Here is a 17,153-nt window from a genome sequence, read left to right as displayed (position 1 = left end):
CTAGGTGTATAGAACCGTCCCTGCTGATCCGCTGCCCACTGGCCCCATGGAGGAAATAATCATGTGTGTGTGAATTCGGCTCCCTCCTGTCGGCCCAGCCAGGTGGGGGAGAGGGGGTTGCTGCCTGAGTGTTCCCGGTGTGCGTAGAAATCAATCGACCAGTGTAAGTCAGTATCCCATGAAATAAACATGGTTCCTGTCCAAAAAAAAAAAAAAAAAAAAAAAAAAGCCACTGGAAGGTGTGGGACAGCACTGTAAACTTTATAAAAGCTCAAGCACTGAACTCCAGAATCTTTTCCACTCTATGTAATGAGATGGGAAGCAAGCAGGTTAATCTATTGCTCCACAAGGAGGTTTGACACCTGTCACAGGGCAAGGCCTTGGCACATTGCTTTGAACTTCATGCCCAGTTCAAGGTATTCTTGACAGACCACCTATTCCCACTCTCACTGTCTGTATGACAGCTTGGCTCTCATGGGTGGGCTTCTTGTCCGATATATTCTCTCACCTGAATGATCTAAATCTAGGACTTCAAGGGCTCAAGGCAGCCATCTTCAGTGTCCAGGACAAATTATTATAGTTCTATATATTAGGTGTGTGTATATGTGCATTATAATTTGTACATTTTATACAGTGTTTGGGCATTAAGAGAGTTAACTAGCTCTGTTGGTCTGGTACCACGTTTGCCCTGGGTACCAGATTTAGATGGCTTTGGTTCTGTCCATACCAATGATACCGATTGAGCTGCAAAAAGGAAAGGAGGACTTGTGGCACCTTAGAGACTAACAAATTTATTTGAGTATAAGCTTTCATGAGCTACAGCTCACTTCATTGGATCCTTTTCAATTCAATTGTGGCTCTCCGTGGGGACTCCTAGTCCTTGCCTTAGAGGCCTTGCGTGAGTGGCTCGTGGGTGTCTGTGCTCACCTCCCTTAGAAGTGGAGGGTTGTGGTGAGGGCTCCCACTGGGACTCAGGAAGTTGAAGGGCTGACTCCTTGAGTAGGAGTTTGAGCCTCAGTTCTCCATCTTCCCTGGATAAGGGTTTCAGTTGCTGACACAAGCCACCCACACTTCTGTGGAAAGTCTTTCTCCCAGGTTGTGAACACACTTGTGAGTGTCCATCAGTCACTGGGATAGATTCCTTGTGACAGACACTTTTTGAAGCGGGGAGGGGGAAGCGGGGGTGCTGGACATACCAAGGGGTTGGTGAAAGAATTTTTTTTTTATTATTATTATTATTATTAAAAAGGCAATGTCTAAAATAAAATGTAAACAAAGTAAAGAGAGGAGGCTTTCCGGGGAATCTAAAAATTAGCAATTCTAAAAGCATTAATGAGCCATGAATGGACAGCTATAGCTCCCTCTCTAGCCAAGCATGGTTGAGAAGGAACTGAGGAGGGTTTGCATGCGAGGAGCAGTGCATGCTCCCAAAGCTCTCCAATCAGCAGCACAGGGATGCAGACACCCCTACAGTGGAGCACCCATCAGGACACTACTTGAAGTAGTAACTGATGTATAAGATCCTCACAAGAGGTGTTTCAACACTTTGCAGGGCTGAACTCCAAACCTGGGGCTCATGAAGGATCTCTGGGAAGTAAGTGTTTAATTTCTGAGCAGTTGAGAGGGGAAGATTTACTACTGGTTAATCTCTAGGTTGTCATTGCCCTAATGCACACGTAACCAGAGTGTGTTGGAGGAGCACTTGCAACACAGTCTAAATAAAATAAACCAAATAGCCACAGATAACATTTAAGGAACCCAGCTACACATCTGTATGATGCAAAAGAGAGCCATGGCACAGGAGAGGAGGGTATGAACTATTTTTGCTCAAATTTATTTCTATAAATTTGTACACAAAGTTTGGATGTGGTACAATATTCCATCAAATAGGAAAGGAGGAACATTTAGGTGTGATGCAAGATTCCAGGACTGTCCTCTTGCATAATACAAAGGCACGTTTCAGAGCTTCAATACACTCAACAATTAACTGTTGAAGAAGGCAGGTTACACATGCAGTAGTGCAATGCTTTAAATTACACACACACACACACACACACAGTACTCTGAATAATACATCTCCCTACAAGCATAAGTGTCAACATCCATGTAAACAAACATTTAAAAAAACAGTCAGATGTATATCCTGTGCAGAAAGGCTACTCTCTCACATTCACAGCATGGAATATATTATAATTTTTTATAAACTCCTCTTTAAACAGCAGAATTCATTCCCAACTTTACATTTGGACCCTGATCTTGCAAACACATGCATCACTTTATGCATGTGAACAGCCCCATCAGATTCACCCCACTGCACATCCCTGAGTGTTTGCAGGATCAGGGCCACTGCTACATTCACATAAATTGCACCTCCCAATACTTCTAGAGTTTGTTTAAAGTATTGCTGGCTAATACTGAGCGCTTCCAACATTTTCTCATACAACACACATACAAGTACCATCTAAAGTCAGACCTACTTATAAAGACATTCAAAAATTAAAAATAGGGAGCTAAATATACAGTATGGAAATAACATGGTCCATTAGAGTTACAAGTTCTTTTGGTTTCCAACACCATGCACAGCAGAAGCTATAAAACTGGGCCCAACCATCAAACTGTATTATTTGTGCTTTCAGAGGGGGCTTTTCCCAACCAGAAACACCCCTGTGCTATGTAACTACATCTAAAAGCAGTTCTTGTGCAATGTACCTACAATACTGGGGTCACTACCAAATCAATAAGTGCTTTCTTTGGGTTGCAAAATGAATGGACCCTTCTCTCCCAGCAGAATCTGTGCCACTGCTGGTAAGAACCTGTAGCAGTGGGAATATTTAAAGTCCACCATCAGAAATATTATATAGCAGATTCCAATGGGCATCATGTTTTCCTCTGTCCTCATTCCCACAGCTGTGGGGAATCATAATATTCTTCTGGATAGTGATAGCACTTTGTAATGGGATGTATCTCAAGCAAGATTTTTTTTATTTTTAAAAAGGTCTAACATTTGAATAGTTTAACAAACTTTTTTCCTTTAAAAACAGACACCCATCCACACATGCTTTCAGATTTATAGAACAAAAAACAATGTGGACTTCTGGAGACCCCATCTCCAACTCTGATTTCGAGCAGGTCAACACCAGGTCAAACGTAGTTCTCTCAGTTGATGTCCAATACCTCAGTCTCTGGCAGGCCAAACTTAGTCTTGTACTTGTCAAAGAGTTTAATCAGAGAGCTCACATACATGCGGTGATAAAAGTCTACCTCCCTCTGGCTCGGATGGTCAATTTTGGGAATGGTGATAGGCTCCCCAACTGAAATGAAAAAAAAGAAAACCGAACCAGAACATTAGCTTTTTCTCCCAACAGAGCGTCTGAGGTTTCTGCATTGTCTAGAGTCCTGTCTATGCTGGCGTTTTGCACTGGTGTAGCTACATTTGTGCAGCCCCCGGGGTAGATGCCCTGCAATGGTGTAAGACAGGGATTGCACCAGAACAATTTAACACACTAAGGGGCTTATCCAAAGCCCACTGCAGTTATTGGAGATTCCCAGAGCGTTCAGCGAGCTCTGCATCAGAATGCAAGTCACACTGGTACATCCCTGGTTTCAAGTGGTGCAGAGCGTGTCTTTAGTCGCCAATTACAGTGGTTGTAGCAGAATCAAAGTTACATCAGTGCAAATTTTGCTGCCACTGCACCAAAGGGTGTAGTAACTTCTGCAGTTACAGACTGGCGGTAACTTACTACCCCTTCAAGAGCAAGGAGGAGGAATTGTATCTTAGCGGGATGTCTCAGGAATTCAACGCCTCCTGGTGCAACGCCTGGGGTAGTGCTGCTTATGCATTACCCTGTGCTGAAAGGTATAATAATCTAGCTCACTGAACTGTTCCTGGGTGGTCCATGCCAAATATACTGATCTTCTGCACTCTGCTGAGTTGGCTATTGGTCCTGTGCTGTTCTTATCTGGGTCACAAAGGGAGATGTGGCTTTACAATACTGTAAATAGGATATTCACATAGGATCCACATGGAGAGAAGGGGGACAGAGTAGGGAAACAATGATAACTTTGGACTGTCTGCAGAGCTTAGGCAATTGCCGTAGGATGGATTTTTCATACACTGTGGATCCTTTAGCTGACTTCAAGAGTCTCAGTTTCTGGCAGGTCCAAGTAACTGCTGTAATTTTAAAAACTGATGAATTAGAGACCTAACATACAAGCTGCAGTAAAAGAAACCCTGCATAGAACTGGGCTGTTTCTCCCTCCTGAAAAGCTTGGTGCTTTGGGAGGTGAGAACAAAGAGGGAGCTCAGTGTCAGAACACTCAGTCTGGAGTGGGATCCCGACATAGATCTGGATTCTAGAGAGTGACCCAGTGTAACAACTTCTGCTAAATAACATGGTAACTGCAAGAAACTCAGTTATTCTTAGAAGGATAAAGGGCTAAGTTCATCCTGCTTGAATCTGAGCCTTTGGATCCAGGGAGTCTAGTTATCCAAACCTCAACAGAGTCCACTAAACCAGCCTCTTCTCCAGCCCAACAGAACAGTGTGGTGCTGTATGTCATGTACATGTTCAAATCCAGTGCTTACCAACAGTGGTGATGGGCTTGGAATACGGTAGCAATCCCCAGGTGTTGGAAGAGAAGAGGCCACGGCCATGGAATATGCATGGAGCAAAACCAATGTGTTTTTGAAACTTCTTCTGGACCCATCTTCCCCAGGAGCCCTCCTCAAAGATCACCTGCTTGTAAACCTCGTTCTCACCAAATGAATACACCGGGACCAAATCCGCTCTACAAATAAAAAAACCAGACATGAGTCAAAACCTTCCAGAGGCTGGAGATCAGCTTCTAGGCTCAGTGCCAACAGGCACATGCCTGAACAAAGAAGAGCCGCAGAAGAGGCTCCTGCTGATTTTCTGCACACTGTATTCACTGCAACTTTGCCTGCAACAGACGAAACAAGCCTTCCCTATTGCTAGGAGTTACGACGCCTACAAGATGCAATAAGCTCCAGTGGGTGCCCGTCAGGTGTACAAATCAGCTAGAGAGGGAGGATGGGATTGTGATTAAAGCAGACAGACAGACTCAGGAGGTCCGGGTTCAATTCCTGGCTCTGCTACAGATTCCTTGGGCCAATCGTTTAAATCTTTCTATTTCTCATCTGGGGGAAATCCTTCCTTACATTTTTCTACCACGCTTTGCCTTGTCTTCAAATGGCAAGATCTTTGGGGCTGGGACTGCCCATGTATATGTACAGTGCACAGAATGTCTAGCACAATGATCTCCGCTAGGAGTTAGCATAATACAAGTACTTAACATGTGAAAAAAACAACCCGCAAATTAGAAAAAAAAATGGTGAGCTAGCCACAAACCACTTCCCATGCAGCTCTGTTTGTGTAAGGACTGAAGCAAGCACTGGAACTGCCAGTTTCATAGAGGTGCGCACAAACAAAAAGTTAATCTGGTTCCTATTTCAGGGTTGGGCAGAACAATACCGTGGAAGTGGAACAAAGTAAAGGACAATACAGGCTTTGGAACAGCAGAGTCTTACTGCATTTGTGCAGATGGCAGTGGTAACTGTAGATGTTGCCAAAGCTGTTTTATATCAAAGAAATAACGAGGGAAACGGACACTACAAGTGAAAGATCTCCACTCCTCTAGGTCAGTTCCTTCCACTGCAAACTGCTCCATGTACACACAGCCCCAAAGGGAAAGGCAAGAACAAGCTCTCATGCCTGAAATCCTAGAATCTCATACACAATATGGAAAGAGTGAATCCAAGGAGTTCATTGCTTCATGTAATGACCAAGGGAGAGCGTAGGAGGAGGGGCTGTTATAATCTACTCCCATAGATGTGCTGGAAATTAAAAAGTGCTCTGGATTAGAGTGGATTTCTCCTTTACCCGTGTCGTAGAGCCAGCTTCACAAATCCCTTCCGATTTTTCAGAGTCACCGAGTTCTTCCCGGGTGTGCAGTTCAGGGACTCCGCAGCTCCTCCCACCACAATGACAATTGCATTTCCACTGCCGTTCTTGGACAGGATGTAATCTATGCTGTCGCGGTTCACAGGACAGATACCTGAGCATTGCAGGAGAGAAAAATCTAGCTAGAAATTACTGAAGACTTGCTGTTTGCAGTGCAGAAGATGAGTGGGTGGGGGGAGACACACTTGGTTTTGAAAACAAAGCTCTGCACAATCCCCAACTTTTAACGAGTATTTCCCCTTATCCCCCAGGGTGAGAGACAGCACTTATTCAATTCCAGCTATTATAGACCAGCTGGATGGTCCAAAGTAGGCTGAGCATCTTCCTAATTTAGGATGAAAATCCCCAGAGACCAAAAGGAACTCTAAAGGTTTTTAAAGTCATATGGGCATGCTGAGCTCAGCATTGCAACATCTAAGTGATTTAGAAGCCTAAATCTCATTTTCAGAAGGGATTTAAGCACTTAAGCATCTAAATTTCATTGATACCTGATGGTATTTGGGCTCCTAAGTGCCTAAATCCCTTTTGAAAATATTTTCACTCCTAAATTAGTTAGGTGCTGCAACACAGGGCACAGCAATGCCCAAATACCTTTAAAAAGATGGGCCTAAAATCTATAGATGCACAGCTAGTCTTACATCAGTACAAGGCCCCTAATCCCAATGACCTTTTGCTATTCTAGCACATAATTGCTCTGGCACATAGGCACTGAACTTTACCCTTTCAGTTCGTAGTATTTGTCACTGGTGTAGTGCTGGAACTGCTAGCACGTAAGGGCTCACTTCTGCACTCAGAGATGAATGCCCATTTGTCTAAGAGCCATAGGGCTGTCTAATTTAAGGGAGAAATCCTGCCCGCAAAATTTTGTGGCAATAAGAGTAGTTTTACATTTATTAAAGGGAGAAAATTCTCGAGTGCTCAGTCAATTTTGCAGGATTTTCTGAATATTGTCATGGATGGTTTTAGCTGGGGGACAGAGTGTGAAACCATGAAGGAAATAGTGGGGGAAGAAATCTCATTTCCCTAGAGAGATGCTTTAGTGTTGCATTCTGGGGTGGAAAGCAAGAAATGCACAATGCACCCTCACACTGGGATCTCTTTATCCCAGAGCCGATTAGCCAAAGCACTAGTGCATTTTTCGACACTGCACTTCAGAGTGGAGAGTGCTAGAAGTTAGTTAAGGCAAGCTAGACACTTTCTGTTCTGTTCTCAAACCAGAAAGTACGTATGGTGAAAACGTATTCTGGTGGTGCCTTCATTACTGCAGCATAATTCTCCTAAGAACGCTGCACTGGCAAAGATGAGGGTACAGTCTGCAGGAGAGTAGGTGAATACCATCCATTATACAGCCCTACAGGAGGGCATAATGCTCCAAGGAGCTTAAAATTCTAATTAGAAGTAGAAAAGGGGGATTTTCCAGCTTTATTAAGTATCATTTAATTGACAATGCCAAATATATTCAAAATAAATGCAGTTTATTCTCAGATTCCTGAAATACAGGGATTTTATGGTAAGGTTATTCTCACAAACATGAATAGCCTAGAAAAAGTGTCCTTGTTCCTAAATTCAGTTTCAGATACGCTAAAAGTACACAGTCAAATGACTCGTAATTTTCCTGATATCGGTGACCGCTTTCTCACTAGAACCTACAACATACACGATTTAAAGATTGGAATGAATGAGATGTATTAGTGCAACATAGCAAGATCAATTTCATTGGTTAATCCCCCCAGCCCCATCTAAATGGAGAGACAGCTTCCTTTTGAAGGAAAAAGCACTTTATGGAACAGCTGCAAGCTGAAACAATACCATTACCTCGTCTTTATCTGTGGTGGGTCGCTAACTAGCGCATATGACATGCAGGTTAGCAAGAGACCATCCCTCCTTGGTAGCAAGCTGTGGTGACAGTCTACCCCAGGGTGCTGTCATTGTCTGTCTGCGCACACTCTGCGCGCGCGTGTGTGTGTGTGTGTGTGTGTGTGTGTGTGAGAGAGTGTGAGAGAGAGAGAGAGAGAGAGAGAGAGAGTGTGCTTGGAGCTAGCCCTCTTTGGGGAAAAAAAAAAGACAGACTAGATAAAAGCACATGAGCAGACTATTAATGCGAAGCATCACACTGCACGCGGACAGTCCATGGCAGGCTAGACCCACACCTCCAGCTCGCCACAAACTAAGTATTCATGTCGTCAAGCCCAGAGTGTAACCTCACCGCAGCCTATCGCCACACAGAGCAGGTCTGAGTCATTCCAGAGCTAACAAGTCTCCTTCCTAAGGCCAAGTCTACACCACACACTTATTTCAGTACAAGTACATTGCTCAGAGGTGTGAAAAATCCACACCCCTGAGCAACAATTATACCGACCTTCGCCCCCTCCGGAGACAGCGCTGCACTGGCAGGAGAGCTTCCCCTGCCAACATAGCTACTGTGTCTCGCAGAAGTGGAGCAACTACTAAGCCAATGGGAGAGCACTCTTCATCAAAGCCCCACAGGCGGGCAGCAGCAACGATGTAATTTCTGTAGCGCAGACCTACCCTAACATTCCTTTCCGGGCCATCAGAGTTTATGTCTTTAAGGGGGAAACTTGTACTAACTACCAATTTTCTATAACCTTTCTGGTAATTACTGTAAATACAATAGGATTGAGAAGCAAAGTTAACCACAGTATTAAAATATCAAGCACTAAAGAGAACACTTACATTTGCTAGACATAAATTTGGCCTGTTTCTTCTCGCCACCTCCAAATGCTCAATAGATCTTAGGAGATGGAAGAGGCTTATTGTATCCTTTAGCCCACATCCATCGGTGCCACTGCTAGATTGCTCACCGGCAGCGTTTCTTAGAACTATGGCAAGATATGGGGTGGGGGGAAAGAGAGAATCTGGAGGGTGGCTAGGTGGGGAAGAGGGATAGAGGAAGAGGAGCTCTTACCGCCAGACATTAAGTAGTCCCTCAAAATAGGCATTCTAAAGTTCCCAGCTAACGTAGCAAGGTACGGTCTGATCCCAGGAAACTTCTGGCCAACACCAGTGGCTTCTGTGCTGAAGTTGCAGAAAGCCCCCAAGCCCATGATTCCATGCGGGTGGTAGCCAAAAATGTAATTCCTGTTCATCAGCAGATTGTGGGTTTTAACCAGCTGAGAAAGAGAGAAAGGATCGTAAAGTTAGAACGCCAGCGAAATTGCATGCAGAAATTCTCCTGCATGAGACAACTTAAGGCCAAGAGAAAAAGGAGGTTTTGAAAAGTAAGTTTGACACTAAATTTTGAAATCTGCAAAATTTCAAAAGCATTCGTGTCCAGTTCACCAATGCTGATCATCTTATCCCAGACCCGAAATTTACCTCCCATCACCAACCACCAAGGAAATACAGGACATGCCATCTTGAATTCAGTCAGGATGGTGGAAATGAAAGATTCAACAAGAAAATCCTTTTGGCTCCCTACAGCTAAGAGGCAAATATTGAATGAATGTGTGTTCCCTATCATGGGACCACACACTCACTTTGCCATGTTTAAGGGACCGACTGGGTTTCAGCAAAAACCATTTCCCTTCAGTGCCCTTCCTGCCATCCCTCATGTCCTGAAATGCAAAATTAAAATTTGTGAGTACCCGAATGCAGGCTCTGTGACTCCCTGAAACCCACATCTGCTGCTTTGTGCTTCTAGAGCAGTTTAGATTTAGTCACCTCCCCAAATAAGCAGCCACAACATGGTTTGCACTTGACTGGCAGCAGACAATTTCTGTAACTTTTTTCTTCCCACGTTAGTGAGATCTTTACTTTCCTAAGTGATCCCATCCTTCCCCAACTCTTCTAAAATGCCCAAAGTGAATGCACAAGGCCTTCATAACCAGTGGCTGGTACTGTTCAGTTCCTGGAGGAACTGTACAGGAATCCAAGTGACAAGCCTTTTTGATTCAAGATTGAGAGTTTTCTGGCCATTTGAAAATAAGGAGAAGACAGACTGGCACAGAATCAATCCCTCCCAGACAAATTCAAATTTCATCAGTGCGTCTTAGTTCTCAGGCACACATAGCAAACAAAGTGCAGAGAAAAATCCACATCCTGCCTAAAGCTGTGCCAGTTGCAAACTGGTTTCACTTACTCAGTGAAACACCTGTTAATATTTAGCACACCAAAAAACCCCTTGAAAAGCCATTGGACTGGGAAAGGAAATCCAATAATTGTCACGCAGTTCATTGTAGCTGTAATCACAGCATACGAGTACTGCATGGCTTTGCGTCTGTGAGTGACTTCTGCCATTAAAGCCTGCATATCTTATACAAGCTATCAACTGGTCTTTCACAAGGCAAAAACAGGGATCACTGAACAGAATTCCTCGGTGGATGCAGGAGCAGAGAGATTTGCTTTGTTTCAGATGGTGCATTCAGAATAAGAGACTGTACAGATTCTGCTGAGTTCCAAAAAAGCAGAAACTTTAGCTGCTGTGTTGTAGTATACAGTACAACACATCACAATCTAAATTTTGGCCTCAGATATCTACATGCATTTTGTATTCAAGTCAGTTTAATGGGTTAACTTCAGTGGGAGCTGCACTCATGAGTAGGTATTGTGGTAGCACTCAGGAACCCCAGTCATGAGCCAGGATACCATTGTGCTAGGTGATATCTTTTTTGTTATGTGTTTGTACATTTCCTTCTCCAAAGAGCTTACAAATCTCTCATATGTCTAAAGGCAGAATATGGCCCTTGGTATGAATATGTAATAAGCTGCATTTGAAAGAGGAGAGAAACTTTCCAAAAAACTGACAATGTTGCACCATCATAGCTGATTTACGCCAAGAAGTTTCTTGATAATGACAACATGACTCGACAAAACTACAAAGCACCGAAACGCATCTCTGTGGGCCTAACGTGTTGTAATAAATCTAGTGCCCTGGTGTTTGTATGCACATGAAGTAGGTTGCATTTGAAAGAATGCAGAAACTTTTCAAATATCTGGTGAAAGTAGGTTTGCACCATCACAACACATTTTAAGCAAAGATTTCCAGGCAACAGAAATCAAGTCGTGTTGTCCTGAGTTGCCAAGATTACAGATCACCAAAAAGTACCTAATACTCTGCAATTAATCAAGTGCCCAGGAGTTTGAATCAAACAGAGGAAAGTACTCTCAAAAACAATCTACCACACAGTAACACATTTGTTCTGAAAAAGCACATGAATGATACTTCAGCAGGTTAAATGCATGGATTATTATCTTCCCCAGGGATTTACATGGTTATAAATTGTGTGTGACTAATATCCCAGGAGCATTTTTAAGATGCTCAGAGATTTTGTTACAATATAGCAGCAGCCAGAGTTCTTGAGCAGGAGGGGACCCTGTTTTGCTAAGCGCCACCCCCTTGCCAAGAGTCAAGCTTATCGCTTTATAAATTAGGGCAATATTTTTTTCAGGGTTTTAATCTCATGAAAAGAAAAGCCGGGCAAGACGACACAAAGCAAATCTGTTTTCCTCCTCCGGAGGAAGAAACCCCAAAGGTCTGATTTTGAGCCCCCAGAACAATAAGTTCTAGATGAGCTTTCTGAAAAAGCTCAATTATTTATGGTTTGTACTGCAGTAATACCCAAGATCCTAATCACAGACCAGGATTCCATTGTGCCAGGCACTGTACAAACCTAGAACAAAGATTATATTCTAGCGCTCACAATCTTTGAGAATCAGGCGCCATGTGTTTTTAAAGCTAAACTATTTCATGTCTCATCAGCAGAAAAAGAAACAGATGCAATCTTTTTGCATTTAACTCCGTTACTAAACAAACTGCTGGTGCATCATTAATTGGCACTGTAGGGCCTGTTCTGCCACCTTGCTTTGTTCCACCACCTGGACATAGCAGGAAGGACATTCCACATCCTTATGGCTTTGGGAAGCAAGAAAAAGTCACGTGGCTAGACCAAGAAATGGAGACGGTTTTTCAGGAGTAGTAGGGATAACAAATGGAGGGGAATAGGTAGAGAGAGACTGAAAATCCAGTTAGGGGTAAAATAGCAGTACCCGATTTCTCTTGCCCTAGTACTGGGGGAGGGAGACAGGTAGCAAGAAGAGACTAGTAGGCCTGGGCAAGGAAGATGGCCACAGTACACCTGCAGTTTGGTTTAACCAGCCCCAGAGTCTATAAGTTACATGTAGTACATTTACTCATAGCCTTAGAGCCTTAGGCACTCTGCAGTTAAAAGGGTGAAGGAGCTTTAAAACATCGACTTAAGTGAATCTGATCGACGGCAAAGGGACAAACTAGCAGCACAAACCACTAAGGACAGCTTTCCGATGGCTGGAGTAGTCTAGATAATAGAGAAGGACAGGGAACCTGTAAGTCCTGCTTCCATTGCCAGCTCTGTGACGAACTTTCTGTATGACCTGTGGCAAGTTATGTGATCTCAGTGGCTCAGTTTCCTCAGCTGTGAAGGGATGGGGCCATACCTCTCTCATGAGTAAGGCTGCTTGGGGTTACAGCTCAGAGACCTTCTAATTAAAGATGCTGCAAGGTCTGGGTTACGTTTCTGCATTCTAACAATGCATATGCAGAGCCTGCCCCTTCTGTATGCCTCAGTGACCACACAGTCAGTCGGAAGAGAGCCAGCTCATCCCAGCAGCTGTACTTTGTCACCCTGAATCCCACGTGCTTTTGTTTTTCCCCCGAGAGGTTACTTTAGGAGAGAGCTCACACCCTTCAGGGGCTCTGAAAGCCACACTCTACAGCAGTGTCAGTTTGCCATTGGACCCTAAACTGTCAGGCTTCCACTGGACAGGAAGCCCTTTTGCAACCCTGCCAGCCTTCTGGAGGCTGAAGCTGCAGTGAGGCGTCTTCCATTACCCCCCTCTCAGAGAGTTGTGAATGGCCTACAGAAACCCCACGGGTAGGTCTACACTGCCGCCTTGAGGTGGGATTGCCTCATGTGTGAACAGGCCCAAGCTAGCTCGATCAAAGCTAGCTCACTGAAAGTAGCAGCAGGGCTGTGGTGGAACGGGCTAGCCACTGGAGTACAGTCCCACCTAGTACTCTGGGTACACGCTTCGACAGCTACCCCATGCCCCTGCATCTATAGTGCTAGCGTTACCCAAGCTCGCTCAATCCAAGCTAGTGCCGGTAGGCCTATGCATTCTGCAGTCACACCTCCCGACAGCAGTGTAAACGGCCGCCAAGAGACGTGTGCAACCCCATGCTGAACAGCTCAAGGCCCCTTTGGTGTTGCTGTGCCGTTTACAGGGATCTCGGCACCACGTGTGGCTTTTATGTGCAGCAGATGGACAGGTGTTATCCACCAGGCTGGAGGAGTTGTGGGGGTCTGGCACATGAGATAACCTTGTCAGAGTCAGAAAACTACATCCTCCCCTTCTCACCTCAATTTAACACAGCCCACTGCCCTTCCTTTGTAGAGCATCCCAGAAGGATGGGACAGGCCAGTCAGTTATTTCTGTGGTACCTGCTGAGGGGGTAGGTGCCGGTTTAGCGAGTTCATCACTGAACAGCCCACGACCATGATGCTCTTAAAAGCTGTACTCCAGAGTAATGTGGCATTTCCAGCAAAGCAAGGGGGCTTTTTGAGAGCAACACTCAGGTGGGTGGGGGGGCGGGGGAGGGAGAAAATCCAGAATTATAATAAATTAAAAGAATAAGAGCTTTGGAAGCATGATAAATGCTCCTGTGTCAGGGCTTCAGCCAAACCTGTACCTGGCACAGGCTAGAAGGAAACTTTCCCTGGGCACAAGTTACCCAGGAGGAATTTTTTGCACTTTCCTTTAAAGCCACCATTGGCCACGGTTAATAGCAGGACCGTGGACTAGATGGACCACTGCTCTGAGCATGGCATTTCCCACAAACGCCTACAGGGCCTGCCTACTGATTAAGAGGGAGAGTAGTCCATAACTGCCCACGGTTTTGTTTTCCCCTGTACACACAATACTACTTCAGTATAGAGATCCTAAAGCAGAGGTGGGCAAACTACAGTCCCATGGGCCGGAGGTGGCCCGTGGGCCATCCTGCCCGGCCCCCGAGTTCCTGTCCCAGGAGGCTAGCCAGCCCCTGGCCCCTCCCCATCTGTCCCCCATTCCCCGCAGCCACGCCACCGTGCAGGCAGCGCTCTAGGCGGCGGGGCTGCGCATTCATGCAGGGTAGCGCGTCTGGCTCCAGCCGGGCAGCGTGGCTGCCAGACATACTGCTTTGTGCAGCATGGTAAAGGGGCTGGGGCAGTCAGGGGACGGTTGGATGGGGTGGAGGTTCTGGGGTGGGGGGTGGTCAGGGAAACAGGGGGGTTGGTTAGGTGTGGGAGTCCCAGTGTGGGGGGGGCCTGTCTGGGGGCAGAGGTGTGGATAAGGGTTGGGGCGGTTAAGGGACAGGGGGTTTGGATGGTTGGTCAGATAGGGTGCAGGGGCCAGGCTGTTTGGGGAGGCACAGCCTTCCCTACCTGGCCCTCCATACAGTTTTGCACCCCAATGTGGCCCTTGGGCCAAAAAGTTTGCCCACCCCTGTCCTAAAGCTTCCCTGTTGCTCCCACTTCAACACCTCCCCCCCCCTTATTTTACAGCCTTCACTAGGAGAAAGGTGCCCTAATGCAAAGTGCAGCAGCACGAAATCCCCGCTTCCCCTTGCCTCAGGCTGTTCAGCAGTTACTAACGAGTGATATCTAAAAAGGGTTACCCCCAGACTGAAGCTACGACCTTCAGCCCAGTGCCCTGAGGGTGGACTTTCCTCCCCGTAGTGAATAAAACTGCGGTGAACGTCACTTCTGGGTGCATGGGGAGCTGGTGAGTCTGACACCGCGACAGAGCGTGCACAAACAGAAGTGGAAGTAGCCATACTAACAGGACACAGTCCAAGCGGAGAGCCTGAACAGCCTAGGGTCCAAAGGTCTGAACACCATCCAGACCTAGGAAGAAACAGGGCTCGCCCCAAAGCATTTACTGTCCAAATGTATTTGTGGACCAAGGGTACATCTAACCCTTGAGTGGGAGGTGCAGTTTCCAGCTTGACATACCATTGCTACTGTGCTCTCCTGCTAGTGTGGGTTTGATGGGCCAGCTGCCTCTTGTCTGCCCCTAGCATGTCAGTCAGATACAGGCTGGGGCCAGCTGGCCCTTCCCACTCCTCACACCACCATACACTATTGTTAACCCACTCGACCAGACACTGGGTCTTACCCCTCCTGGGGGTACAGCTGCTAGCACTGGAATTTACACCTCCAGCACCACATGGAGACATACCCCAGAAGTGAAAGAAAGGAATGCAGCCACAAGCACAGAGCTAGTTCCTGTTCGTATTTATTCCTCTTTATGCTGGTCCAGCTTAAAGAGTTGGGTAAGCGTGGGTGTGGAGGGTTAGAACAAGCGAAGAGAGCAAGGGTTGGTGGGGACAGCGAGAACAGTGCAGGCAGTGAGAGGACTGAGGCAGGGGCTGGTGCAAACAGCCGACGAGCAGAGAGTAAAAGCTGGCTGAGAGCTCCCAGTGCTGCACGCTGGCTGCTGACATCACTCTGGTCCAAGGTGTCTGGAGCAAGTGATACCAGCCAGGCAGCTCCCTGTCTCACTGGTGCTGGGAATGCCCCTTGTATTCCCAGAGGCTGGAGTTTGTCCTGCCTTGCTTCTTCCGTAGCCCAATCCCTCGAGCTGGGGACGGAGTGTTAAGACCCAGGGTCTGGCTACCATTTTAGCAGAAACACCCATCTACTCTGTCTCAGCAGAGTGGCTGGAGGTTATTGAAATTAGGGATTAAAGAAGATCTGCTACATCTAGTGCAGGATGCATGAGCCCCTGCTTCAATTTTGCTGCAGTAGTCCAGCTTAGAAGTAAAATACTCTTCTGTATGCCAACTAGGCCAGCCAGATCAAAGGGATTTGGGAGCAAGCTGGAAAAGCTCTTACAAGCCTCATTTGCACAAATGGTGCAAGACTGCCTGCAGCCACCTTTGACTTTTCTAGCAAGATAATTGTCAGGTGCTTATTTAAAATAGTCGTATTAAGCAGAGGCTGTTTGCAGCTGCAATCTTTTCTCTTAAAGTTCTGCTGAAGCTATTCAAGTTGCCAGCATTAAGCTACACACATTCATAGTTTCGACTGAGCATCTCTTCTGACCAATCAGGCACTTTATAAAGCTGAGCCCTTTAGGGTTCACATGCACAAACAGCAGTGGTTCTCAACCAGGGGTACAGAGGTCTTCCAGAGGATATGTAAACTCATCTAGATATTTGCCTAGTTTTACAACAGGCTACATGAAAGCACTAGCAAAGTCAGTAAAAACTAAAAAATAAACTGGTTAGTCTCTAAGGTGCCACAAGTACTCCTTTTCTTTTTGCGAATACAGACTAACATGGCTCTTACTCTGAAACCTGTCAGTAAAAACTAAAATTTCATACAGACCATGACTGTGTTTATACTTCCCTACATAGTATATCAGGATTTCAAAACCTGAGGGTCACGATTTTCTTTTTTTAATAACTATACGGTAAGCAATTTTTCAGTAAGTGTGCGCCATGACACTTTTGTCTGTGTGTCAGATTTTGTAAGCAAGTAGTTTAAGCAAGCTGAAACTTGAGGTACACAACACAAATCAGACTCCTGAAAGGGGTACAGTAGTCTGGAAAGGTTGAGAGCCACTGGTTTAGAGAGATAAACAGTGTAAGTGTTGATGTGCACCAACGCTGATTTACAGAGAATTTTCCTGAGTGAAATGAAGGCCTTTACTTTATGACACAAGACAAAGTTACGCAATCATCGGTAGATTGTAATTATCATAAATAGATAAGCAAGGATTAGCAGAGCATGCTTGGTAAGTGGATTCTAGAATCCAACAAAGCATAGTCTAGTGGTTCTAGACCGCAACAGACTAACAGATACAGGTAAATATTAGTCACAGCACCTGGTCCAGATGGACATTAGCAAAGGTTAGGCCTTGTATAGACCTTATCTTGACAGACACCTCAGGCTGCAGAACTCCAGAAATTGTTCTAGGACTGCAGTTTACCTACATTGCTAAGCTCAAAGAACTCCTACTTCCAGGGCCAGTCACTAAGTCGTAGCAGACATAAGCCTTACTAAGCCAACAGCTTCCTAAGCTTATTACTGCCCTACTAACTCATGTTATTCTGCTTCCTTACATGCTAACCTCACTAAATATATTCCCTACACCTTTGGCAGCAGGTCAGTTTTGTATCTGGCATGATCTTTA

At 45.5% G+C, this 17,153-nt stretch overlaps 1 protein-coding gene across 1 annotated transcript in view; it reads right to left on the bottom strand.

Moving 5' to 3' along the window:
* Window positions 1-1,818: 1,818 nt before the first annotated feature.
* The window catches only part of DGAT2 (diacylglycerol O-acyltransferase 2), a 37,818-nt gene continuing 22,483 nt past the window's right edge, over window positions 1,819-17,153 (bottom strand). Inside the window, exons 5-8 of the mRNA XM_074955196.1 lie at window positions 8,908-9,112; window positions 5,901-6,075; window positions 4,586-4,788; window positions 1,819-3,311 (exon numbers count right to left, since the gene is read on the bottom strand). Of these exons, the coding sequence (XP_074811297.1) occupies window positions 3,157-3,311; window positions 4,586-4,788; window positions 5,901-6,075; window positions 8,908-9,112 (738 nt within the window). The 3' untranslated portion in view covers window positions 1,819-3,156. The remainder of the gene's footprint in view (window positions 3,312-4,585; window positions 4,789-5,900; window positions 6,076-8,907; window positions 9,113-17,153) is intronic.

Source organism: Natator depressus, chromosome 1 (assembly GCF_965152275.1).
Source record: "Natator depressus isolate rNatDep1 chromosome 1, rNatDep2.hap1, whole genome shotgun sequence".
Taxonomy (NCBI): Eukaryota; Metazoa; Chordata; order Testudines; family Cheloniidae; genus Natator; species Natator depressus.
The sequence above is the reverse complement of the archived record's forward strand: the minus strand, read 5'-3'. Positions and strand labels throughout refer to the sequence as shown.